This window comes from Erythrolamprus reginae, chromosome 3 (assembly GCF_031021105.1).
Source record: "Erythrolamprus reginae isolate rEryReg1 chromosome 3, rEryReg1.hap1, whole genome shotgun sequence".
In the NCBI taxonomy this organism is placed as follows: domain Eukaryota; kingdom Metazoa; phylum Chordata; class Lepidosauria; order Squamata; family Dipsadidae; genus Erythrolamprus; species Erythrolamprus reginae.
This window is the reverse complement of record NC_091952.1, coordinates 58,255,729-58,281,233: the sequence shown is the minus strand read 5'-3', so window position 1 is coordinate 58,281,233 and position 25,505 is coordinate 58,255,729. Positions and strand designations below refer to the sequence as shown.

Below are 25,505 nucleotides of genomic sequence, written 5' to 3'. Positions count from 1 at the left end.
GGCACACCGAGCCAATATCTGCTGACACACAAGCCATTGCCCTAGCTCACTGTGGGCCAGCTTTTGGAGGGCATTTCTGGCTTCCAGAGAGCCTCCGGGGGGATGCGGGAGAGCATTTTTATCCTCCCCCAGCTCCAGGGAAGACTTTGGAGCCTGGGGAGGGTGAAACACGAACCTACTGGGCCCACCAGAAGTTGGGAACCAGGCTGTTTCTGGCCTCCAGGGGGCTTCCGGGAAGTGGGAAAAGCTGTTTTCGCCCTCCCCAGGCATTGAATTATGGGTGTGGGCACTTGCGCATGCGCGATAGCAGCCACACTCTTTCAGGACCCGAGGAAAACAAGGTTCGTCACCACTGGCCTACATCAAGCTGGAGGGAAGTACAGTATAGTTGAATTGCAAAAGGGCTCCATACTTGTCCAATGTATGTATAAGTAAATAGAGTGTTATGTAACACAGAACTGAAATGCTAACGCCAGAATTGGCATAAATACTCCAGATGGAAGAAACCTAATCACATCCCAAAAATGAGGAAAAAATAATAGTTTTTTTCTTCAACTAGGTATGCATTTTTATCACACTAATTTATCACACTAATTGTCAGTGTTTTGTTCGCTCTCTCTCTCTGTCTATTATTTTAAAAGCAATTAAAATATCCCCACCCCACCGCCCACCCCCCATTGCTATGTACTTCACAGGAGCTATAGAAATAGACTGGATGACTACTTATTATGAATGAAGTAATGATGAATTCCTGCACTGGATGTTGAACTCCACTCAACAACCACAAGTGGGACCATGTGATTTTAAGTGAAATGGTTGCTAAGTGAAACCATGATTGTGCTTATGATTATCCTTTAGCTTTCCTTTGCTGTATAGACCTAAAGCCCACTGCAACAATATCGCCAAAAAGGCTTCCAGAATTGTTAACCTGATCCTACGTAGCTTCTGCTCTGGCAATCTCACACTACTGACTAGAGCCTACAAAACCTATGCCAGACCCATTCTCGAATACAGCTCATCTGTCTGGAACCCACACCACATCTCAGACATCAACACTCTCGAAAACGTCCAAAGATATTGCACCAGAAGAGCCCTTCACTCCTCCACTCGAAACAGAATATCCTATGAAAATAGACTAAATATCCTGGGTCTTGAAAGCTTAGAACTACGGCGCCTAAAACACGATTTAAGTATTGCCCACAAGATCATATGCTGCAACGTCCTTACGGTCAACGACTACTTCAGCTTCAACCGCAACAACACAAGAGCACATAAAAGATTCAAACTTAATATTAACCGCTCCAAACTTGACTGTAAAAAATATGACTTTAACAATCGAGTTGTCGAAGCGTGGAACTCATTACCGGACTCAATAGTGTCAACTCCCAACCCCCAACATTTCTCCCTTAGACTATCCACGATTGACCTCTCCAGGTTCCTAAGAGGCCAGTAAGGGGCGTATATAAGTGCACTGATGTGCCTATCGTCCCCTGTCCAATTGTCTTTCCTTATCTCATATATCATATATATCCTCTCCTTATCTATCTATCTATCTATCTATCTATCTATCTATCTATCTATCTATATATATATATATATATATATATATATCCATTGTAAGATAAAATACAGGAAATAGTAAAAGGGCAGACTAGATGGACCATGGGGTCTTTTTCTGCCGTCAGTCTTCTATGTTTCTATGTTTCTATGTTTCTTTCTATCTATCTATCTATCTATCTATCTATCTATCTATCTATCTATCTATTATATATATATATATATATCATATATATTCTCTCCGTATCTCTTATATCACATATATTCTCTTCTTTTTTACTTTCTATCTTTATATATATTACTTAATGTCTATTCTCTTCCATATGTATTGTATATTGGACAAAGAATAAATAAAATAATAAATAAATAAAAGGTAGTAAAAGTGAAGATTAGTTATACAGACACGTTTTCATCACTGGTCACTAGAATAGAATAGAATAGAATTTTATTGGCCAAGTGTGATTGGACACACAAGGAATTTGTCTTGGTGCATATGCTCTCAGGGTACATAAAAGAAAAAGAATCATGTGGTACAACACTTAATGATTGTCATAGGGGTCAAATAACAATGAAGAAACAATCAATATTAATAAAAATCATAGGATACAAGCAACAAGTAACAGTCATACAGTCCTAAATTGGAGGAAAAGGACAATAGGAATTATGAGAAAAACTAATAGAAATAGAAGTGCAGATTTAGTAAAAAGTCTGATAGTGTTGAGGGAATTATTTGTTTAGTAGAGTGATGGTGTTCGGGAAAACGAGGACTAAATGAGGACTACCTGTACTTGAACTCCAAGTCCGTCCCAAACCTTGCATTTTTATGATTCTATGAACTTCAAACCTTGAATGTTATGATAGAAATGTGGAAATGTTTCTCTACTGAAAAACTGATGGCAAAAATCTTATTGAAGAACAGCTGCACTGACCTGCCAACCTTAGCCGGATGACTCAACAACTGCCTTTCGAGCTGAAAGAAATGAAAAAAAATAAGCAAACCTGATTCATTTCCCTTAAAATACAGGGGGAAATGCAAAGGAACAATATACTGAGAATAGAGACAGACTCATATTATTTTTCCTCATTTTGGATATGATTGGGACTCTTCCATCTGCAGTATTTATGCCATTCTGGCACCAGCATTGCACTTCCCATAATACTGTCCAGCTAAGATAATCATTATTCCATTTCAGAAATTTGCTGGTCAAATTGCAAAATTCAATGTTATAATATTTAAGTTTTGTGTACCAAGAATTTGGGGGCAGGATAGAACTTCAGTAACAAGAATCATTGTCTTGCCCTATCTCACATAGCCTGAATTCAGATTTCTCTGGGTAGATTTCACAGGCAGCCCTATTGGTATAACTACTTTTTAATCCCTCTATTCAGTTTTGCTTATACACATCATTCTCACTTTACCAAGCCTCGCCATCTCTGAAATCAAGCAAGCTGTTATTCCCTGACCCCTGCCACAAATATAAATATAGGTTGCTTGTAACCACTACAGCTTTCACTGAAATTTATATCAGGAAAACTGACATGTTGAAGGCTAAGCAGCTTTCCCCCCATACTGACACTTCACACTTTTTGCAAAATGACTAAGCAAATATTTATACCAAGAACTGAAAGTACTATAACTTTTTTCTCTCTTTTCTGTATGGAGCAAAAGAAAGGGAATTTCTATTACCCCATTAGCTACTGACATTCAGAAGAGGAACACTAAATGATATGGTTAAATTTATATTTAGCAGAAGCTCCATCCCATATTTGGATAGACCAGGTTGCCCTGATTTGGAAAGAAAACACACTTAATTGATGGTTTAGCACATTCCATTTTATTGGCTAGAGGAAGCATTAACTAACTCTTGATGTTATTCACAGTTTTCAGAATTTTCACAGAACTTCAATTCACCAGGAGCAAAAACCTTGAACTGCTATGGAAGAAAAAAAATATATACCATGTGAACCTGCCCTAAATATTTTGCATATACAGTTGATTCAAATAAATACTGTATAATAAATATGGTAGTAGCAGCTTAATATGACTCAAGAGTTTTGTTGAAAAGAACTTCCATGGAGTAATGTTTTCTAGGTATGCATTCCAGGGGTGGATTCTACTTACATTCCCCACCGCTTCACATCGCAACGGAAGTGCATGTTTTGCACTTCCCAAAAATGACCCTCTGCACATGTACAGTAGTAAAAAAAAGGTTTCTGAGCATGCACAGAAGCAAAAAATAAGATGGCACTGATGTAGAGAGAACTGGCTTGGGGCATGGCAGGCCAGGGTCACTGCCAGTTCCAATGACTGGGGCCACCAAGTTACTAACAGTTCTATAGGTCAGTCCGAACTGGAAGGAACTCACCTATGATGCATTCATATTTGGATTTGGGTTAATTTTCTGTTAAAACGCCATTTTAGTTCTAGAAGAAGCTATAAAAGGTCATATTTCTCCCAGGATCTGAAGGAATTCTAAATATGTTTTAAAGTATTCCCATAGCTGAACTTGGGCATTTCAGGAATTGTATTTCTGTGGGTCGGAGGTGGCGCTGCAATACTTTTGGCACATTTCCTTGCATTCTTCACTCGTCCCTCCCAGAAATAATCCCCACGGCAATAAAGCAATAGAGCAGCATTTGGGGAGATATGTATGTATGCATGTATGAATGCATGTATAAATTACATTTATCCATAAGCCATAGATTGGAACTGGAACTTTTTCTAGAATATACTCACCAAATAAACACTATTCTCATTATTGAGTCTTTGAATGGCCCACTTTTCTTTAGTCTGTAACCTTGCCTTGGTATCACTTTCATTCAGAACATTGTACAATACTGTATTTCCTAAAATGCATCTGTGATTACTTTGTTATTACTATACCCTGGAGCGTATCATGAAACTATCACTCATCTATTAATTTATATCATATATCATCTAGATTCTAGACCAGTGTTTTTCAACCACTGTGCTGCGGCACACTAGTGTGCTGCAAGACATGGTCAGGTGTGCCGCGAAGCTCAGCTTCTGAGATCGGAAGCTGAGCTTCATTCTTTGCGCCTTCATTCTTTTTCACGCCTTCCTTCTTCGTGGCAGATGAGCTTTGGGGCCCAGTGGGAGAGTGCCGGCAGCAGTGGCTTCAGACAGTAGCCGGGGGCGGCGGCTGCGAGCGGGAGCTCCAGGTCGAAGGCACCGGCACCGCACCACCCAGCTGGAGCTTCCCTGGCAGGGGCGGCGACAAATGTCCTTTGAAAGAGAGAGATAGCAAGAGAGAGAGAGAGAGAAAGAAAGAAAGCGATAGTAAGAGAGACAGAGAAAGAGAGAAAGAAAGCAAGAGAGAAAGAGAGAAAGCAAGTGAGAGAGCAAGAGAGGGGGAAGGAGGGAGAAAGACATAGAGGGAGGGAAGGAAGGAGAGAGAAAGAGAGCAAAAAAGAGAGGAAGGAAGGAAGAGAGAAAGAAAGAGGGATGGAGAGAGAGAGAGAAAGAGGGAGGAAGGAAGAGAGAGAAAGAGGGAGGGAGAGAGAAATAGAGCAAAAGGGAGGAAGAGAGATATTTTTTTTGTCCAAACTTTTCTTTAGCCCCCCCCACCCTCCTCAATGTTCCCCAGGATTTTGAAAATGTGAATAAGGTGCCGCGGCTCAAAAAAGGTTGAGAAACACTGATCTAGAACAGGGACGTCAAACTGGATTTCCTCAAGGGCGGAGGAAACATTGAAGTTCTCCTCCGTGGGTTGGCGGGCGGGGGGAAGGGGTCGACGGAGGGGATGAACCCATTTCATTCTCTTACTTTCCAAATTGCAAACTTTAAACAATTATGGTTTTTATAAAAACTTCTCTACATAATGAATGGGCCAGTTTGGAGACATAAAAACAAAGGCCTTCTTTGGATTTCAAAACAACCCAGGAATGCAACATTATTTAATGTACCAATTTAAAGTATTTACACTTGGCTTCTCTTATTCAATCTCAAATAGTATAACAAAGAAGCTGTTGCAATGCCACGTCCCGCTTTTGTATCCAACCATCATGCTAACTGAGGTAATCTGAGGAGAATCCCATTGTGGGACTGAACCTTCTCTGCACCACTTCTTTCTCAGTGGAAGAACTCACTACTTTGTTCACTTTTTAAAGACTTGAAACGCATATCTTCATACATATTTTCATTCATTTTTAATATCCTTACTTTTAACATCACTTTAAGATTTTATCTTTAAGTTGCAAATCACTGGGGTATTTCAGAAGTCAGCAGTATATATAATCTAATAAAATAAATAAGTGCAAAAGGCAAGGTGGTTTAGCTCTCTTATATTGAGCTTTAGCAACTGTGAATAACTACAGCAGGGGTCCCCAAACTTTTTACACAGGGGGCCAGTTCACTGTCCCTCAGACTGTTGGAGGGCTGGACTATAAATAAAACCTATGAACAAATCCCTATGCACACTACACATACCTTATTTAAGGTAAAAAACAAAATGGGAACAAATACAATATTTAAAATAAAGAAGAAGTAATAAGTAATTAAGTAATTAATAATTAAGTAATAAAGTAATTTATACTTCTTTATTAACAAGTAAATTTAAACTTAAATCAACAAACTCCATTTCTCCTTCCTTCCTTCCCTCCCTCCTTCCTCTCCACTTCTCTCTTCCCTCTTCCTTTTCTCTCATTTGTTTCATTTTCCTCTCCCTCGTTCTTTCCCTCCATCATTTTCTCATTTTTCTCTTTCTCTCTCTCTCTTTCCATCTCTCCCTCTTCCTTTCTCTCTCCCTCTCTATCTCTCCCTCTTTCCCTTTCTTTCTCTCTCTCTTCTCTCTTTCTCTCAGTCACTCTCTTTCTAACTCTCCCTCTTTGTATCTCTCACACTTTCTCTCTCTCCCCCTCTCTCTATTTCTCCCTTTCTCTCTCTCCCTTTCTATCTCTTCTCTTCATTTCTCTCTCCCTCTCTATTTCTCCCTCTTATTATATAAATCGGTAAAATCTCGTGTGCTGCCGCGGGCCGGTTAAAAGACCTCAGTGGGCCGCATCCGGCCCGTGGGCCGTAGTTTGGGGACCGCTGAACTACAGTATACTCTGGAAAGTCTTTTTCCCAAACATCTTATCATAATGGTGCCTCAGAGATTAAGTCGCCCCGAGTCTATGGAAAAGGGCAGTATAGAAATCCAAACAAATAAATAAATAAATAAATAGTGCAGCCCCCTACCAAGTGTATAAAAAGGCATACCAGTAACTTGATACAAGAACAAAATCCAGTACCTGAAAGGTGGCGTTAACAAGAAAGTTTCTAATCATGACATTCCAGAAACTAAGATGGTCCTAAACTATTTTCCAAACAAATATAACTGAAGAGGCCGAAACACAATAGATTCTTCCACCCTGCATGTTACAGATGTTAGCAATAGCAAAAACTCTGACACTGTATGCTGTTAATGTTAATGGCTCTTGGTGAAGAGTATTAATTTTAAGCAAAGAAAAATCCAAATTGTCAGAATGGATATAGATGCATGGGGTTTGGTGGCTTAAAAATAAGGAAGTATGCTTAAATATAGGTATATAATGATGCATTTAAATTTAAAATTTGATGAAATGATTTATTTATTTATTTATTTTTAGGCTTCAGTTGATAGGAAACGAGTTCATCTTCAAAGGATACAGCTGGAAAACTAGTCATTTGTACTACTGCATGTATGAAAACCTGGGAACTATTTCCAAATAACACATCGTGCATATTATTTTAATGAAAATAGCAGGTGCCATGATGCAGATGGTAGAAATATTCCACTTCTGCAGACTGCTATTTTGAAATCTTACTATTCAGGTGTGGAAGACATGAGTCAGCTTCTGCAAAAAAATTTATTGCATAGATAAGTTATAGAAGCTGTAATAAGTCTGACCTCTTTTATCCATTGCAAGCTCTTTCTTTTACAGTATAATCTACTTGATCTGCACTGTTTGTTTTTGGTACCTGAGAACTAGATAGTTACTTCTTTCATTCCCAAATTAAACTGGGTTTCTTGGCACTCACAAAAATACCTACTGGAAATAAAATAAAATGCATATACAGTACAGTACTTTAAAAAAATATATAGTTCTGATAGACATATAGATAATCCCAAACAATGAAAATTGTTCACTACAATGTGTTGCAAAATTATCCTAATTAAATAGAATTCTAATAGGATCCCCACTGTTCTCTCTCTGTTGAATACTTTGGAAATCAGTTTCAACAGTCCACTTCTTCACTCATCCCATTTTAGCATTAATGAGGCAAGTAAACAATTTCATCTATTCCAAAATTATTGGATACTTATGATTAAATTCATTCCTAGGCATCAATAAAAGCACCATATGACAATCAGAAGCATATAGTCTTTTGCTGGTAATAGTTTCTCAACCTTTCCCAATTTGATGCCCTCTAATTATGGCATCATGATAACATCCAAGTAAGTGGGAAATCTTGTTAACATAATCCTAACCCTTCTGGGAAGGCATCCATTCACTTCAAAACCTAATTTCTACAGGCAAAGCAATAGCTGGATTTACTGTTCAGCCTAAAATATAATATAATTTGTTTAGCTTTGGTTCATCATATTAGTAGAATCTAGCCAATTGTTTTTAATCAGGAAATATGATCATAAAAGTGTAGTCCAACACAATACAACTGAAAAAGAAAAACAAGAAATTCAAGAAGAAACCACAAAGATTTCTCTGACAAACTGAAAGACAAAAAGGACGAGTATAAAAAATGGAAAGAAGGACACACAACTAAGGCAGAATATCAGCAGATAGCCAGAATCTGCAAAGACGAAATCAGGAAAACAAAGGCACAGAATGAACAAAAGACTTGCAATAAAAGTCAAAGATAACAAAAAAAAATTCAAGAAAACAGTCCATTAAAGACAGAAGATGGCAAGGAAGTAACAGGCAGCAGAGAGAGAAAGCAGAGAAATATTGATTAAGTAAATCATAGCTTAATGATATATTTGAAGCCAATCAATCAAAATTGCTTTGGATAGATCCCTGCAATGCACTAAATGGCGTACAGTACATAACTGACCTTTGGAATTATCTAACCTAAGATATAGTGATGGTCCCATCAACTTAAATGCCTTTTAAAAGAAAACAAGACAAATTAATAAAGGCAATAAAGGCTGTATCTACTCTCGAGAATAATAGGACCTATATACTCTAAATACCAATGGCTAGGGAAAATTATTGGAAAACTGCTATTACTTTTAAATCATGCTTGTGAGCTTCCTGCTGCTATTTCGTTCTAAAAACAGGTTTGAGATTAAATGGATTGTTCTCCTTTTGTATGAAAATATCTCATGTATGCAAGTAGTTTTTCTCACTGCAAATTAATTTAGTAGAAGAGATATCAGGAATACAGAAAGAAAATTCATTCCCGCTGAAAATAATAAAGCATTGTTCTTTTATTTGATATTATATCTATAGGAGTTATTTTTGTAGATGTCTATGATTGGAAAAAAAACTTGCTTTCCCCAAATTCCACAATTTCAATTAACGTCTCCTCCAAAAACATAGCCTTTAAAAAAAAAAAAGCAAGAAGTTGACAACTTTGTAATGGCATTTACTATATTTACTTATTTGTGAAGCATGTATTGGTAATAAACATACAGTATATATAAATTGTTTAGATACATGAGATGGATATTGATAACAGGGAACATTAGGGCAGAGACAGTAGGCATGTGGTGCACTTATGCACACCACTTACTGACCTCTTAGGAACTGGGTAAAGTCAACAGTGGACAGTCTAAGGGTAAAGTTTGGGGGTTTAGGTGACAAAACCACAGACAGGTAGTGAGTTTCAGGTATTAACCACTCTGTTGCTAGTCGTATTTTATACAGTCAAATTTGAAGTGGTTCATTTTGAATTTGTATCTGTTGTATGCTAGTGTATTGTTGTGGTTGAAGCTGAAAAAGTCATTGACAGGAAGGATGTTGTAGCAGATAACTTTATGAGCTATGCTTCGGTCGTGCCGAAGGCGATGTACTTCTAAGTATTCTAAGCCCAGGATTTCAAGTTTGGTTGCATAAGATAAATTGTTGTGGGTAGAGGAGTGGAGGGCTCTTCCCATAAAGTATCTCTGGACACTTTCTAATGTATTTATGTCCAATATGTAGTGTGGGTTCCAGACAGATGAGCTATATTCAAGGATTGATCTAGCAAATGTTTTGTATGCTCTGGTTAGTAGTGTGATATTACTGGAGAAGAAGTTACATAAGATTAGGTTAACAACTCTTGAAGCATAACAACATAAGAAGAGCCATGCTGAATCAGGCCAAAGCCCATTGAGTCCAACATTCTGTGTCACAGTGGCCCACCAATTGTACATGGGGATCTTGAGCAGAAAGAGAAGGCAAAACCCTCTCTTTCCCTTGACACACAACAAATGGTACTCAAGGGAATCCATTTCAATAACCACCGAGATACTTGGCATCCATGAATCTGTCTAAGGCTGACAGCTGTCATGACCTCTTCTGGAAGTGAATTCCATAAACCAACAACCCTCTGGGTGAAGAAATATTTCCCTATATTAGTCCTCACATTCTCACTTATGAGCTTTAGGGAGTGGCCCCCTATTGTGTGATAGAAGAAAGAATTTTTCTCTATCCACCTTTTCTATCCCATGCATGATTTTATACACGTCAATCAAGTCACCCCTTAAATGCCGTCTTTCAAGACTAAAGAGACCAAGGCGTTGCAACCTGGTTTCATAAGGGAGGTGCTCCATTTCCTTGATCATACTTGTTGCCCTTTTTTGACCTTTTCCAGTTCTATTATAGCCTTCTTGAGGTGTGGTGACCAGCACTGTACAAGTACTGTACTCCAAGTGTGGTTTCACCATCGATTTGTACAGAGGCGATACAACACTTACTTATTTTTGATTCCCTTCCTAATGAAGCCAAGCATGGAATTCGCTTTTTTTACTGCTGCTGTGCACTAGGTTGACATCTTTATTGAGCTGTCCACCAAAACCCTAAGATCCCTTTCTTAGATTGTCTCAGAAAGCTTAGTCCCCATCAGTAGATATAATTGGGGTTCTTTGCCCTGATATGCATAACTTGTTTAGGTTAAAATGCATTTGCCACTTTGTTGCCCACTCACTCAATTTCAAGAGATCCTTCTGGAGCTCCCGACAATCAGTTTCACTTTTCACTACCCGGAATTAGTATTGTCAGCAAACTTTGCCACCTTACTATTTACTTCTACATCCAGATCATTAATGAATAAATTAAAAAATAATGGTCCAAAAACTGAACCTTGGGGTGCAACACTTCTCACTTCTTTCCATCCAGAGAATTGTCCATTTATTGCTCCCCTTTGCTTCCAAAATTTAGCCAGTTACCAATCCAAGACAAGACCTGTCCTCTAATTCCATAGTTGAAGAGCCTTTTTAGGAGCCTTTGGTGAGCGATTTTGTCAAAAGCCTTTTGAAAGTTCAGATATACAATATCAACTGGGTCCCATTTATCTATGTGTTTATTTACACCCTCAAATAATTCTAACAAGTTAGTAAGACATGATTTGCCTTTGAAGAAACTGTGTTGATTTTCTTTCAGAAATGCCTGTTTTTCTATGTGCCCAGTAATAATGGCTTTAATAATGGTTTTCATCACTTTGCCTGGAACTGAGGTTAAACTGACTGGTTTATAATTTCCTGGATCACCTCTGGATCCTTTCTTGCAGATCGGAGTTACATTTGCCCCCCTCCAATCCTCAGGTACAGTGCCTGATCTTAGAGAAAGATTATATATTTCAGCTAGAAGTTCAACAATTTCACACTGTTGAGTTCCTTGAGGGGGATGCCATCTGGACCTGGCGATTTGTTGACATTTAGTTTAGAAAGGTATGCAAGAACATCTTCCTTGTTCTTTTTGGCAGTGTTGTTGCAGTGGGCTTTAACACTTAGGTTATTTGATATGAGTATTCCAAGGTCTTTGACAGAGTGAGGATCGTCTGCAAGGTCTTGTTTATTCAGTTTGTATTTGGTGTTCTGATTCTTTTTGCCAATGTGTAAGACAGAGCATTTGTTGATTGAGATTTGGAGTTGCAAGATGTTTGACCATTCTGATACAAAGTCAAGGTCTTTTTGGAGGGTAGCAGTATTGTCGGTGATGTTGAAGATTTTTACATCATCAGCAAAGAGAACACAGTCCTTTGTAATGTGATTGCAAAGATAATTTATATAGAGTATAAAGAGTGTTGGTCCTAGTACACTGCCTTGCGTACACCGCTGTTAACAGGAATGAGATTAGATAGGGCTCTCTCTATTTTGACCACTTGTTGTCTGTTTGACAGGAACGCAGTTATCCAATCATGTAGGGATCCAGAGATGCCATAGGATTTCAGTTTCAGAACTAGTTTATCATGAACCACTGAGGCGAAGGCTTTACAGAAGTCTATGTAAATTGCATCTACTGATTTACCCTGGTCAAGTTTTGAGGTCCATATGCTTTTGCCGTGTAGTAGTTGCAGATTGCAGGATAATTTTTTCCTGACACCAAATTGCTTATTTGAAAGTAGGTTCTTAGTTTCTAGGTGGAAGGTAATGGATTTGTTTATGATTGATTCCATGACTTTGCATGTGATGCAGCATAGAGAGATTGGTCTGTAGTTTTTTCCTAGACTGGGATCTCCCTTTTTGAAGATGGGGATGACTGTGGCTAGTGTCCATAGATTTGGTAGGGAACTGGTCTTGTAAAATTTTTCAAAGATTATGCTTAGTGGTTCAGCTATGGCTGTGAAGAGTTTTGTTAGGAAATATGCACATAGTCCATCAGTTCCGATTGACAGAGGTTTTAGGCTGTGCAACGCTTTTTCAATGTTGTCTTCAGTGAAATCTATTTATGTTAAATCGTTGTGAGTATTTGTGGCGCATCTAGGGAATTTTGGACATGAACCATTGCTGTTTACAAATACTGAGCCAAGGAATGTGTTGAAGAGTTTAGTTTTGACTGTTTCATCATAGCATTCTTTGTTGTTGGGTCCTTTTAGTGGTGGGAGGAGTCTTGAGTCCTGGAGTTTATTATTTACGAAGTTGTAGAAGGCATGATTGGATTTTGTGTGAAGAAGGTTTTCCTCTTGTTTGCTGTGATAGTTGGAGCATTCTGTCTTTATTTGGTGGCATATATTTTTGTAGCAGTATTTGAAGTTAGCTATATAGCCTGCTTTGTTTTTTCGCCAGAGGGATTTTTTTGGGGGGATTGTAGCTTCCTTATGGGCAGTTTGTTTTTCTTGTTTATGGTGGTTATTAATGGTGGTTATTATGGTGGTTATTAATATGTAGTCTGATAGTTCTTTTGACTTTGAGGAAGATGTTATAAAGATCATTGGCAGTGTTACAGCCAGATAATAAAGTTTGCCAGTCAAGAATTAAGAGGTTGGTTTCTATGAGTTAATAGTTGGCTTTTTTAATATATAGCTTCCAATGCTCACTTCAATAAAGATGAGGAAAACAATTAACTATCATCCTTTTTTACCCTTAGGGAAATATTGGAGCCCATTATAATTGCAGGATTGTGTTTTCTTTCTTTAAAAGCTTAGCTTGCAAAGAATAATTATAATCATATGCCTCATGAAGAACAGGATCTTCGCAAAACTGACTTTAAGCAAGGAAAACAAAGCTGTTTGTATGGAATTCTGAAATTATATGGACAATGATGAAATTATATTGTCTTTTACTCCACAAAATAAAATAAAGGATGCATCAGCATTTTTCGACAGCTGAAAAAGCAAAAGTCTTCAATCACAACCTTATTCAGAAAGGCAATACTATGGAACACAACAAAAGAAAAAGTCATGAGACTATAATTTACTACTTATTTACTTGGTAAAGTAACATTTATAGAAAGAAAAATATATATGTAGCTGCAGCAGCGTGATTAAGCATGTGAGGTAAGAAACTGGAAGTCTCAAACTTCCTCTTCCAGATGTCTTCAGGGTCTATTCATTTTAGTTTTAACTTGTTTTTGGTGCAATGGCTTTAAAGTTCTTGCTGCCACTTCCCATCTTCAAGGAAGCAGAGGTGGGCTACTAAGGTGGAACGGTGACATCTGATCACTCCCGTGGCTCTGAGTGCTAGCGGAGTCCAGTGCAATTCTGCTACTGCACCTGTGCAGGCAGCAAAATCACGCATGGAGATGCAAGTGCGCCTGTGTTTTGGTGCAATTTTTTTGTTTCCACGCATGCGTGCTGAAATACAGGTGCACCTGCGTCTCCGCGCCTGCAATTCTGCTACCTGCACAAGGGCAGTAGCAGAATTGCGCTGGACTCTGCTAGCACTGAGCCACAGTAGCGAGGTAAGCCTGATGAGTGCGATATCAGTTTCCTAAAAAAAATTTGGCAGGGAAGGGCTAAGCACATTAAGCACCAGACTGCTTAGATTTTATAACTATATTTTCCCCTCTTTTCTGGAAAGGCATTTTATTTATTCCAATAGTGTCCCAATGAGGATGGTGCTATAGAAATACCTTCACAATCATCAACCAGTCTTATCAGGCAGTTTTATGTTTATAATTAGTAACCCAATTCCTCACTCAATCACTGTGGTTACAGACTTTAAAAAATACATGGGAGCAAAATTGATAACAGACCTCCATAAGTCTGTACTAGTGGTAAAGTGATGGTGGGAAAACAGGCAGATTATCTTTTCATATCATAACAGAAAATTTATCTCCAATAGAATCCTATTTCACAGAAATGTAAATGAAGACTAAAAGGCAAATTGTATGTATATAAAGCAGAATATGGTGGATGCAATGTTCACACACAAAACTTCAAAATATTTTCATTTGTTCTACAATAAGAAGTATTTTATCGATAATAATTAAATTCTACTCCCAGACTTTTGAAATATCTTTAAAATACAGCAGTTTGACATTCTAATAAAATAGCAAAATATGTGTTTTGATGCTTATAGGACCACCAGATATAAAATAATACAGTAGGCTTATTTAGAATCCCCTCATTTACATACTGGGAACATAACATCTTTTGTATCCATCCACACTTTGTGTTTCCTCTCCCATTTACCACTTTTCCTTTTTTATTCTTAAGATTACAATTCTATCATACAAATGTAGGATAAGGTCCATTGTAATTGGCAGAATTACAGTTCTGATAAATGAACCTACACAAGCTTTCTTTTGTGGTATCTTTTATGCCTCACAAAAATATACATCCTGTTCTGTCGAGCTCTCTGGTAGAATCCTCCCAAAAATGCACAGATACAATTTCAGACACACACACGTTTGAAAATTCAAAACAATGTTCTTTATAATGAAAATTCACTTAAACTAAGCCCTCTTTTTGTATAGCAAAGAGCACTTGTCTCCAAACAAACTGGTAATTTGTACAAGTCCCTTGTCAGTTCTGTGATACTTAGCTTGCAGCTGTGAGGTAATTCAGTCCTTCTTTTTTCACAAAGTGAAACACACTTTGCCCTGGTTTAGTTTCAAAGTGGGGAAAAATCAGCACACAAAAGGTCAAAGTCAGTAAAGCAGTCACGAAACACAAGGATCAGATAATCCTCCACAATGGCCAAACCCACAGGCTATTTATAGCAGCCTCACTAATTACCACAGCCCCACCCAACCACAGGTGGCCTCATTTTCTTTGATAATAATCTCTCAGTTGTTGTTGCCTATGCATTGCTCTCCGCATTCATGGCTGTATCATTAACTCTTGTTCTGAATCCAAGGAGGACCTAGATAATTGATCTCCTTCTGAGCTGTCTGCCACACTCTCCTCCTCCCTGTCACTCATGTCTTCTTGGTCAGAGGAGCCTTCATCATCAGATTCCACAGGGAGGGGGGGGGCAAAACAGGCCTGCAGCATGTGGATGTCTCCCCCACATCCACAGTCCTTGGGGCAGGAGCTGGGCCAGAGCTAACCACAACACATCCTGGCATACCATACACTCTAACTCTAATCAGTTACTCTTTGTACTTCTCTATAGCAATTGGGGATGAGGGAAGAAAATAAATAGAACCTAAAAAGCATTAAAATATAAAAGAAACGTAAAACAAAGAAAAAAAGAATAGAAAATGATGGGAAAATAAAGGAAGAAGACATAGTAAATGGAAGTAAAATGAAACTAGTAACAATAATTTTTCGTTTAATTTCAAACCCAAAAGGTGGCAGAAAATTTTAAAGTTACAAAATAACATACCACCTATTTTCTCTAATTCACCCTCAGATTATTATCTTCAGGTCTCCTCTCTTTTGCAGTGACTCCTTAAACACTTCACAGGTTCTCTGTTTTTCAAGGAAGAATTGAGCAAGCAATGTGATTCACCAGGGGCATCTTTAAAGAATATCCCAGCAAAACAATAACAGCTGCATCCAATCAATTTAGGGAACCAATTACAGTACAACTAAAGTAAGAAAGCAGAATGTCTTCTTAGTTGTGTAAATTGGCTTTACAGTAGCTATAATACAGTAACTGTATTATTGGGAGAAGGAGCCTTGACTTAAGACTGTTTATGTTCTTATGGTAGACTTAAGTCTTCTCTGCTGATACTGATACTACAGGGTTGCTATGCACTTAGTAATTCATATTATACAATGGGGAAAGTCACATTTTCCTTTATCAATTACAAAACAAAATCTAGGTTTATGTCCTATTTTCTCTTCCACTCTTTGCTTTCAGGTTGGGGAAAAAATTAAAATGGTGACCTAGAATGGTGATTGGGATCAAAACCAATGCATATGGAGACACAAGAACAAGGGGACACAATCTGAGGTTAGTTGGGGGAAAGATCAAAAGCAACATGAGAAAATATTATTTTACTGAAAGAGTAGTAGATCCTTGGAACAAACTTCCAGCAGACGTGGTAGATAAATCCACAGTAACTGAATTTAAACATGCCTGGGATAAACATATATCCATCCTAAGATAAAATACAGAAAATAGTATAAGGGCAGACTAGATGGACCATGGGGTCTTTTTCTGCCGTCAGACTTCTATGTTTCTATGTTTCTGTTAGCACCTTCTTCTGCCTCCATTTTATTACCTACATGGATTTTAAAACATGGAAAAGAATTGATGCCCTATCTTCTTGTCTCTGTATTCATAGCTGGAAAGGGAATTCATTTCACTTTAAACTCCAGTCCAGGTTCACAAAATACAAGCAAGCTGAGTTAAAATAAAATCTAACAATCCAAATATTTTGATTTTAATTGGGGACTCAATTCTGAATTGAGTCTTTTAGAGATTTGCCCCTCAAAATTACACGAGGTGTCTTTTTCCCCCCCTGAACCTGAGTAAAGTGTAAAGCATAAGCACATGAACAGGCCAACAGAATACTGCTTCAAACTGAGTTTGGTTGCATAAGTGAGTGAAGTACAGTATAAATGATTATTCATAGTGATGCAAGGTTCTAGAGGGAAAAAAGATTTCAATATTTCACATAATCCCTTAAAACTGGGTTCAGAAAACCTTGGTTATACTAGTGTGTCTTGCAAACATAGACATGTCTACCCTATTTAAAACAATAATACAAGGTGAATTTCCAATTTTTGACCTCAAATTCTAGAAAAGATCATTCCCAACCTGACTCCAGAAAGGGAAAGGGAGCAAATATTTATCCAGTTTGAGTTGGCCTTCATTGTATGCCAGTACTTTTACCAGAACCTCATAGCTGACTAAAGTCCTATCCAAAGTCCTATCCGAGTCTGCGGAGAGGGGCGGCATACAAATCCAATAAATAATAATAATAAATACAATCACAAATTTTATGATGGGGCACTCAATGTGGCTTAAGATAGTGCATGCCATTACTTCAATTGCAATCATTAACTGAGGTGAGTAACAAGAGGAGGACAAGTAGGTTACATATTTTAAAGTCTGACTCAGCAGAATCACAACAGAACTCAGTTTTAGATTTTGCCCTTGGATTAATTACATCTCTGATGAAATTGCATGAAATCTAGTTGTACTAGATTGAGATGCAAAGAAACGAGGGAGATACAGAATCACTAGACCAAGGAAGAGTTGCATGGAAGTTGGGAATTCCTCTTAAGTAGTTCTAGATTCTATTTCAGTGCAATTAGCATGGATGTAGGTGAAGACTAAAAGACTTCCTGTATAAAAACATCTATGGTTGCTATGATGAGTCAGGTCCCAGAACAGTATCAGCAACAAGCTTGCCTTATATATTCTTAGCAGTAGCTTATGTAACTGATTTTTCTGGAAAACTGACCTTTACTATCGGTTAGATATGGTGGGTTGCTTTTTACTTGGATGTTGTGTATCTTATGTCTGAAACGTTTATTGACCATATCTAATCCTGATTGTTTCTGCTATGAATGAACTTGGATAATTTTATTATTCACAAATGTATAAAAACATGTGTTAAAATTATCTTTCTGACCATCACTTGTAATGCATTCTTGCTCTAAGGGATCTGCTAAATAATATTGCTGTTGAAGGACAGCATTTTAAAAATTGTCTTATAAGATCAAAAGGATTGAAGCATATTATTAAAGCAGTTCTGAATAATCCTTTAGATTTTGAGAGACAGCTGTATATTATAATTTATCTTTATAAACTGTATAGTATAAGAAAGCAGTGACAGGTATGTGACATATTTATATACAGTAAGTTTACTATTAAAAAATATGCTCAGAGAAAAATGATGTCAAAATATCTGACAATCTGTAGGCAAAAGGAGGAAAATTGAGTGAGCAGTCAATCAGAAATTAACTTAGCATTGACAGAAATCCTGAATTGCTCAAGACCAGTGTTATAATTTATAGCATAAAGTGGAAACTTACTTACTGGCTGTCTTGTGACATGTGACAGTCCTTACCATAATGATTTGTATGCCCCCACCCTCCTCGCCTTTCATAAGAGTCTTAAGACTCATTAATGTCACCATTTATGAAGCCAATTAGACCTTAGCCCCTGGCCAACAAATGATTGTATGGTTGCTGTATGAATGGGTGTGAGTCTTCGGAGAGGGGCAGCATACAAATCTAATAAATTGAATTGAATTTTAATATAACCAGGGATTTTAGATAGTTATATAATTTTTAATTTAATTGGATTTGTTCTTATTGTAACATACTATTTTTGTTGTAAGCCACCCCAGGTAGGTAGGTAGGTAGGTAGGTAGGTAGATAGATATTTATTTTATTTATTAATTAGATTTGTATGCCGCCCCTCTCTGAAGACTAGATACATAGATAGATAGATAGATAGATAGATAGATAGATAGATAGACAGACAGACAGACAGACAGACAGACAGACAGACAGACAGACAGACAGACAGACACCGCTGCATAAATGGAACCTAACACATAGTAGAATAACTCTGGGCAAGAAGGCTTCTTGTGATATCTAAAAGACATACCTTCTCTTTCAAAATCCTTATCTACACATTTAGAAGAGAAAATATTTATCAATACAGATAGTCCTTGTTTAGTGATTACTAGCACTGGCAACTTAATTGTTAAATCAAGGGGTTGCTAAATGAAATCATGACTCTGTTCATTTAGCAATTGCCTTGTTTAGCAAATCTTTCAGTTACAATGGTGAAAAAATTAGGCCAACATTGTTCCCCCCCCCCAAATATTTATTTGAATTTTTAAGCAGAAAAAAATGATAATATAGATCGGGGTGGGCAATTAATTTTGGCATGGGGCCACATGAGAAATTGGGATGGTTTTATATATAATTAACTCAGTTCTGCCCTGACCTAAACACCCTGACCCACTCTACAGACCCCTAATTGTTTGCTTTACGGCAACACGGTGCACCACAGTCACTGCACTGGAGTGTTTGCATGGTTTCTGTGCTCGGCCGCTCTCGGTAGGAAGTCGGGGTCCACTCCAGTGCGATTCATCAGGAAAGCAGGAACTGGAGGAGTCCCGGCAGATGTGGTGAGCTCTTTCATCCTCGCACTGGAGCGGACCCCAACCTCCATGGACCGGTCACAGACAGTGGGCAGGATGGATGTGGCCCGTGGGCCGCCCCTTGCCCAGGTCTGATATAGATGATGGGAATACCGACCAAGTACTGAACTATATATAGAATAACTAGAAGAACCCCTCATTTATTGATTGTCTGGAAAAGAAGGAACAGAGCCCTGACAGGTTTGAGTGGCTGCAGATATCTGAATTCTCCAATCCTGGAGATCTTCCATCTTTAATCTTCATGGGCATATAATGGCCGTATAATTCCCATTCAACACTGGCATGCAATTAGGGGTCTTCTAAGACTCATAGTTTATGGCTATGTGTTGAATGAACTCTTTGGTTGTTCAGTAAATCATGATCAAACAAACCACAGTTCATAGCTCTTTGGAACCAACTACACCACCACCCCCAAAAGACCTTGAAGACCTGGCTTTGCATCCGGCCTGGGGGCTGTGAGAATAACATTTAGTCACAGCTGAATTACATTTTGCTTGGTATGTATGTGTATACGATTGTATAGTGGAATGCAGGGGTTTTTGTTGATTAGTAAACTGGGTTTTTATTGTTATTTTTGACTTCTAATACATCATTTTATTACTTTATTGTTGTAAGCCACCCTGAGTCTCATAGTATTAGGTGGAATATAAGTCAAATAAATAAATAAGTAAATAAGTAAATAAATAAGTAAGTAAGCAAGTAAGTAGCTAGTTGAACTCAAGGTGGGACTTACAAAAACCTTTTAAAGTTTGTCAGGCTTGCTTAGGCAAAGCAAACAAGAAGTACAAACTGACATAAAGCAGGAAGCAAAGCCCTGGTTGACAGATACAGTATTGAAACCCATTGGTGTAGTCCTTTATATGTTATAGAATTTCTGATTTATTTGTTACCTTGACATTTTTATGAAGTGGTTCCACAAATTCACCTCTCATTTTGAGGCATCATAATGCTGCAAAGTTTGAGAATCCTGGCTAAAGGAGTTTTGAAAAGAAAAACACTTGTTCTTCTTTCCAGGGAAAATAGCATTCCATTTTTTGTCATAGTGTCTGTTTACATACTATATCTGCATGAATGTTGTTCTATTTTCTTTTTAAACCACTAGTATTTAATATATTGTGATTAACATATCTTCAGTACATCGCAATTGAAATTTCCTTGCGTTTTTCTGAATGCTAACAATGCTACATTTGCAAGTTTCCAATTCCTAGGAAATATAAAACACAGCAGTGAAATTCATTAAACATCATTCTCTACAATTTTACACTATCTGAAAAACTTATTGTGATCTTGATTCCTTCTGATGCCTCTAGAGCTGTCTTCTTTTTATTGGACTCTTAAATTTCTCAGATTTCTTTTCTCTATTGTAAACCGCTCTATAATCACGGGACGAAGAGCAATATATAAATTTCCTAGTGTTAATGTTAAAATTATGCATGTGTACATGTTCTGGGAGTATAATTCTTCCTTAGACAAGACATGTTTTAATCTCACCCATATTTATTCTTATCAAAAGAGATTAACATCTCTGTCTGATTTGCTCACCAATCCCTACATTTCAACAAGTTGTATACTGGGTGCAACTTGTTCAAATGTGTCCTTACATTTTTTTTAAAAAATCCATATATTTTGTTGGCTGCAAATATAACTGTAAAAAGACTACTACTGTTCTGAAAAACATAATAGAACTAACATTTTAAAGAAATATGTTGGACAAATACATCAAAAACGTAGAAATGCCAAGCATGAGACACCACTGAAAAATATTTTGCATGTTCTCATCATTAGTTTTTTTTAATTAAAAATAAATACCCAGGGTCATATAAACCCAATAGAAATGTTTAAAAAGACAAAGCTACAAGTATGTACTGGTGTGGGCCTTGCAATTTGTGATAATTTAATAGATAAATATTCTCATGGGAAGATCACTTGTGGAAGTAGAGATGCATAGATCTTAAATGGGATGGGAGCTGAAGAATTATAGAACAGTGATGGACAGGGTATATCTAGTGTTCTGTTCATAGACTGAGACAGTAGAAAAAATATAGTTTATACATTTTAACTTATTTTGTTTTATTTCTGTCCTTAGCTTTCAACCAATAAAACCCAGAACAGCAAGAAAATGGGATTATTATAAAATGTCTGCAGAAATTTCATTAGCTTTCAAGATGTAATAAACAAGGTTCCACAGAGACAAGACAAATATGTCCCAACCTACATCTTGGGCAAATATAAACACCAACTAAAATAATTAATGTACAGTTATACCACTTTTGCAAAAGTATCTACAGTAATTACTAGTCCATCTGAGCCCCTAACCGCAACACTGACATACCCAGGTGCCCCATTTTGTATGTACCACATCTCCATTATCTTCAGCTATTCAAGGTGTTCTCCCTCTTTTCAATTTTTGCTGGGGATACTTTTTCACATACTTAATCAACCATATGATTAATAATGTGGTATGGGCTGGGGATCAGTTCAACTCCTATCGGCCATTTTGCATTGTTAGAGGTATACCCTCTACTCCTCTAGATCCCTTTGCGTTCATTTTCGTGTGAGTTGAAGAAGATACCAGATTCCTTAGAGGGACTTTCCATGTAATGTCCGAGAGACACTTTCATCTGACCTCATTATTGTGTACAGATTCAGTGCTCTTTTGAAAAAGAATTAGATCTCTGTCGACAGGATTAACAATATTTTAACAGTGTAATCCTATGTTTCACTAAGGGTCCATTTAAACAGCGAAACAGAGACAGATGCTGTCCATTGCATATTGCTGTCTTGTCCTTATTTCCAGCAGCGTCATTTTGACCATTCTACAGATTATTTCTGCATTCTGCCCACCAATAACCTTCCCTTGTATCACTAGCTGAGAATGGAAGTTGCTTATTTATTCATTGTTTCTCTTCTTGCTTCACCTGATCCCATCTTATCCACATTACAGATCACAAGCACCAGAAGACCTGAGGTAAGGTGGAAGATAAGAAAAGCCATGATAGTCCTCAAAAGCTTTCTTCTATATCAGCAACCTATCACTCAGGCAATTTGAAAGATGGCTAAACTTCTCATCCTAGGATCTTCTAGACCTGGCTAACCCTAGTGTACCATAGGTTAAGAAGAGTGATTAACAGTGATTCCTCACCTCATCTGTGGAAATGATGCTCAGCAGAAGGCGAAAAGTTGTTAGGGGAATCCAGCAATCAATTTCCTTAACCCATCTTGCAATAACATTTTTAATGTTGGCACCACTAATTGGCTCTTCCCTGAGACAGGATAAGGTTCAGGGCAGCACAATTTATGCTGGCATAGTTTTCTGCTGATTCAGGAATAATATCATAATGCAGCCATCTGGTTGTGCCCTGAAACCGTCATTTATGGCTCATTAAGGTCTAAAAGAAAAGCAGCAGGAATGCTCTTGTAACTTATAAAAGGTTTTATTCCTGGTTACTAGAAGAAGAAATTTTCTTGTTGCAAGTAAGTTGACAAACTTGCAACAGGACTCGAAATGTAACCTATAACTTTCATATTCAAACTAGTTTACTAAATAGTTTAACAAACAGTACTTAGTCTGATTTTATTAAAAATAATTCACTGTTAATGATAAAGACCCATCTGGGAAGTTCTTTTGCAAACATCTTAGACTCCAAAGTAATAAATAATCTATACAATTTTCACTACCACACAATCATTAATGCAAAAACAATTGTTAGGAGAGGCTATATTATATAGTATATATGATAAGATTACAGTTTATAATTTTAATATATTTTGCAGTTGTACAGATAAATTATACCAAGTTCATTAAATCAGAAAAATAATCATACCCACATTGGGTCACTTCTACTGGCCCATTTATATTCATTGTCCCGTTATAACAACATCTTCCATTAAGATCAACATCTTTTGATAGTTACTGATGTCTAATTTTGGCTAACAGCTGTCTAAATTTTCACTAAATTGGGTGTTACTTTATTAAGTTTTACATAGTAACTTATATTTATTCTCTACACACAGTAAATAACAGTGAAGGAATTACTAGATAAAATTTTGAACTAGCAATACAACAGTGTTTGTTTAAATGTAGGTCCCAATGGGCTCACTGGGTTTTATCTTTAAGTATGGAACTGCAGCTTAAATATATAATAGGTAAAAATGATGGTGTGAAATGTTAACTTAAAATGTCATCGAATATGATCAGATTTTTCAACCACTGCACCACTATACAGTAGAATATATTTTATTTATATTATGTTGCAAAGGTAATGAACAGAAGGAAGTCTATTATTTAACAATGAACATATATGAACCACAAGAAAACTCAGCACTGGGAACTTGCCATGCAAGCTGGATAGTACAATGATTGCTTTGAATGGTGCACCTTTAAAAATAAGTATATGGGTCATTTTTTTTGTCAAGTGGACCAATTTTCAGAATCTTCCCCACTCAACCACCTTCAATTTCAACGAAACTTTGCACATATATTCCTTAGGGTATAAAACTGAGGTGCGCAAAATTTTGGGTGGGAAGATTCTGAAATTTGATCCACTTGACAAAGAATGGCCCATATGCGAATGTAGCACCTGTGACATTTTTGCACTTGTCAATAATTTATACACCTCCCGGTTGGGGGGCTCCGGTTCTAGCCAAATACATTTTTTATAAACTCTTTAAAACCCACCTAGGTTGCCAGGCATGGGGGAATTGAGTGCCCAGACTGTTCCGTTTTACGCATGGTTTATTGAGTTGTGTGATTGTTTTTAACAAGGGTTTCTTAATATGTTTTGTTTTAATGTTGGATTTGTAGATTGTATTGTTTGTTGGAAGCCGCTCCGAGTCCTTGGAGAGGGGCGGCATACAAATCTAATAAATAAAATAATAATAATAATAATAATAATAATAATAATAATAATAATAACAGCTTTTTAAAAAATACCTTTAAATCAGGAGGTTTGCTCCGGGTAACAGGATGGGGAGCTGGGTTGGGATTGGAGGCACCCAAATCCGCTGGGGCAGCAGCCGCGTCCCCAAGCTTGGCATCCATGGTTGGCAGGAGGAGGGCATCTTCCGTCCCAGCAGAGTCTCCTTCTAACTGCTGCAGCTCATCTGACTTGCACCTCTTCATGCTGGGCGAGACACCAGCCTCTGGTTCTTGCTTTGCCAAAGCATCGCAGGTAAAGAAACAGGAGGAAGGGAAGGGGAAACGGGGGGGGGGGGAAGCAAAGGACCCAAGTCAGATCATCCCAGAAAGCTGGAGTTCATTTTCACCTGTGATCCGGAGGGAGGTGAGCAGACTACAAGGGAGGAGCTGCAAAGAAGAAGAAGGAAAATAAAACAAAACATGTCCATTCAACTCAATGCGCTGGATTGGCAGGGCAAGGAGGACCCGCTCCCACCACCCAACTTTGACGGCCAGAGTTTTAAAAAAACTGCAACTGGGAGAAAAGAGCTGGGAGGATGACTGGGAGGATGACGCGCGAGTAAACAGTGTGGCATTTGTTAGCGCTCCCCTCCCTCCTTTCATAGGCTACTCACCGCTTAGGGAAACGAAAGAGCGGTCTTGAGCCCAGCGTCCTGCACGGGGGGCAACGCTCTCCCGCCGCCGAGGGCATGTCTCCCTCTTGCGTATTGACGCGACGGCTGGTCGCCGCTTGCTTACTTCCCCCGCGCAGGCAAAAAAAAAAGGGACCCGCTTTCCGCCGTTCCCGGCGAGCCCGAAGAAACCAATTCCCTCAGCGTAACCCACCCATTTTAAGCTAGCCGGCTGGTTTAGGGTGATTGATAGCCGGGCCTAGCCAATCCGAGCCGTAGCTCGATCTGGAGAGCGAGGAGGCGGGGATTAAGCCTCGAGCGCTTTCCAAGGTTTGGTTGGCCGGTTGGCTCTCGCCCTCCTCCATCCCCCCCGCCCGCCCGCCGCCCGCCCCTTCTCGCTATCAGGAGCTGTCAATAGGGGAATGGTGCTGCACTGGGCTGCGGCTTTGCAGTGCGGGCGGGAGTTCGCTTCCTTC

General features: G+C 38.1%; 1 protein-coding gene across 1 annotated transcript in view; it reads right to left on the bottom strand.

Moving 5' to 3' along the window:
* TMCC2 (transmembrane and coiled-coil domain family 2) overlaps positions 1-25,222 on the bottom strand; it is a 112,943-nt gene extending 87,721 nt beyond the window's left edge. Inside the window, exons 1-2 of the mRNA XM_070745500.1 lie at positions 25,033-25,222; positions 24,434-24,805 (exon numbers count right to left, since the gene is read on the bottom strand). Coding sequence (XP_070601601.1) covers positions 24,434-24,622 — 189 coding nt within the window. The 5' untranslated portion in view covers positions 24,623-24,805; positions 25,033-25,222. The remainder of the gene's footprint in view (positions 1-24,433; positions 24,806-25,032) is intronic.
* Positions 25,223-25,505: the final 283 nt, after the last annotated feature.